Raw genomic sequence first — 1,674 nt, 5'->3', positions numbered from 1 at the left:
CCCCCGTCCCCTCCGCTCCTGTGGCTCTGCCTGGAGATCCAAGCGTGTCCTGCTCTTCCCACAGGCTGGGCGACTTGGGAAGGATGTATGGATACAACCCCAGCCCTCCCAAGCTGGAGGGGATCCGGAGGCCGACGAGCAAGACCGCGCTGCTGCAGAGCAAACGGCTTTCTCTTGCCTCGCAGTCCACCACGGATGTAAGCAGAGATCCTTGGGGATGGGATGGGATGGGATGGGATGGGAATCCCAGGCCTGAGTGGGAAGGGATGGGCCTGGCTCTGCCCCAGCTCCAGCCTGGTTCAGTGGAGACCTTGAACCTTACATTGGGTTGTTTCTCTGCGCTTTCATTCCCAGTTGGACACCAGGACAGGGCTGTTGGTCTGTGGTGGTGAATCCCTGGGGGGAAGCTGGTTTCCTTCTGGAAGTGGGGACCCTTTGTGGTTCTGAGAACCCCAGAAACAAGAGGCCACGTGGGCCTTGGGCCGTGTGTTGTGGGGGGATGTAGCACCTTGGTTCCCGCCCCGGGGACACGGTGCTCAGCAGAGCCTGCTCTTTGCTTTGTGGTGTCTCTCCCTTCCTCCCCGATGCCAAATGCTCTCCCTGCCCCAAGCTGCACCCAGGAGCTGGGGGTCCCTTTGCACAGGACGTGCTGACCCTGTCGAGCAGCACCGACAGTGAGGGTGAGACCGGCCCCGCGGCGGCGGGGCAGGCCCCGGGCACCAACGACAGCGACGACATCCAGACCATCTCCTCGGGTTCCGAGGAGGAGGAGGGGGACGAGAAGAAGAATCCTTCCTCAGGGTCAGGTGAGGACCATGGGCTGGGGCACAACGAACAGGTACAGTGGGGCAGAAGCCACCAGAAAGGCCTCGTGGGGATGTCGCGGTGAGCGTGGTGTGTCCGGCTCCACGTGCCTCCGAGCTCTGTGTCACCAACCAAGGGCTGAAGCTTCCCCATGGCTTGGTTGGGCCGTAACTGCAAAGCCCAGTCCCCAAGTGCTGGATGTTTGTGGGGAGGTGAGAAGAACCAGCTGTGAGGCTCGTTGGGTCAAGTGGAGAGCTGGGAGATGCCCCAGGGCCAGCCCAGGGTGGGTTTAGATCCAAGCTGTGTAGAATCATGGAATGGGTTGGGTTGGAAGGGGAGCTAAAGCTCATCACCTCCCACTGGAGCAGGTTGCTCCAAGCCCCTGTGTCCAACCTGGCCTTGAGCACTGCCAGGGATGGGGTGTTTGAAGTCAGTGTGTGTGGACTCCTCTTACGGAACACTCTGGTGGTATCTCCTCTCCTGGGGCAGGTCCCATGAAGAGGCAGGTGGCTGTGAAATCCCCCCGGGGCTTTGCCCTCAAGTCTACCCACGGCATCGCCATCAAATCCACCACCATGGCCACGGAGAAGGGCGAGAGCGCGCCGGTGCGCAGGACCACGCGCCAGTTCTACGACGGGGAGGAGTCCTGCTACATCATTGATGCCAAACTGGAGGGGAACCTGGGCCGCTACCTCAACGTGAGTCACCTCGGGGGGCAAAGGGGTGTCTTAGGGGGTGACCTGTGCTGTGGGGGGGCCCGTTTCTCCCCACGGTGAGAGAAAATAGGTAGAACATCGGGGCTGCTCAGCTGAGGCTGCTGGAGAGCTCAGAGCAGCTTCCAGGGGCTGAAGGGGGTACCAGGATGCTGGA

General features: G+C 61.5%; 1 protein-coding gene across 1 annotated transcript in view; it reads left to right on the top strand.

Moving 5' to 3' along the window:
- LOC104409719 (histone-lysine N-methyltransferase SETDB1-like) overlaps nucleotides 1-1,674 on the top strand; it is a gene marked incomplete at its 5' end in the record, with an annotated part of 6,983 nt that overhangs the window by 4,234 nt on the left and 1,075 nt on the right. Inside the window, 3 exons of the mRNA XM_010019676.1 lie at nucleotides 65-197; nucleotides 644-806; nucleotides 1,294-1,506. Coding sequence (XP_010017978.1) covers nucleotides 65-197; nucleotides 644-806; nucleotides 1,294-1,506 — 509 coding nt within the window. The remainder of the gene's footprint in view (nucleotides 1-64; nucleotides 198-643; nucleotides 807-1,293; nucleotides 1,507-1,674) is intronic.

This window comes from Nestor notabilis, unplaced genomic scaffold, assembly GCF_000696875.1.
Source record: "Nestor notabilis isolate BGI_N333 unplaced genomic scaffold, ASM69687v1 scaffold23748, whole genome shotgun sequence".
Classification (NCBI taxonomy): Eukaryota; Metazoa; Chordata; class Aves; order Psittaciformes; family Psittacidae; genus Nestor; species Nestor notabilis.
This window is presented reverse-complemented; position numbering and strand designations above follow the sequence as displayed.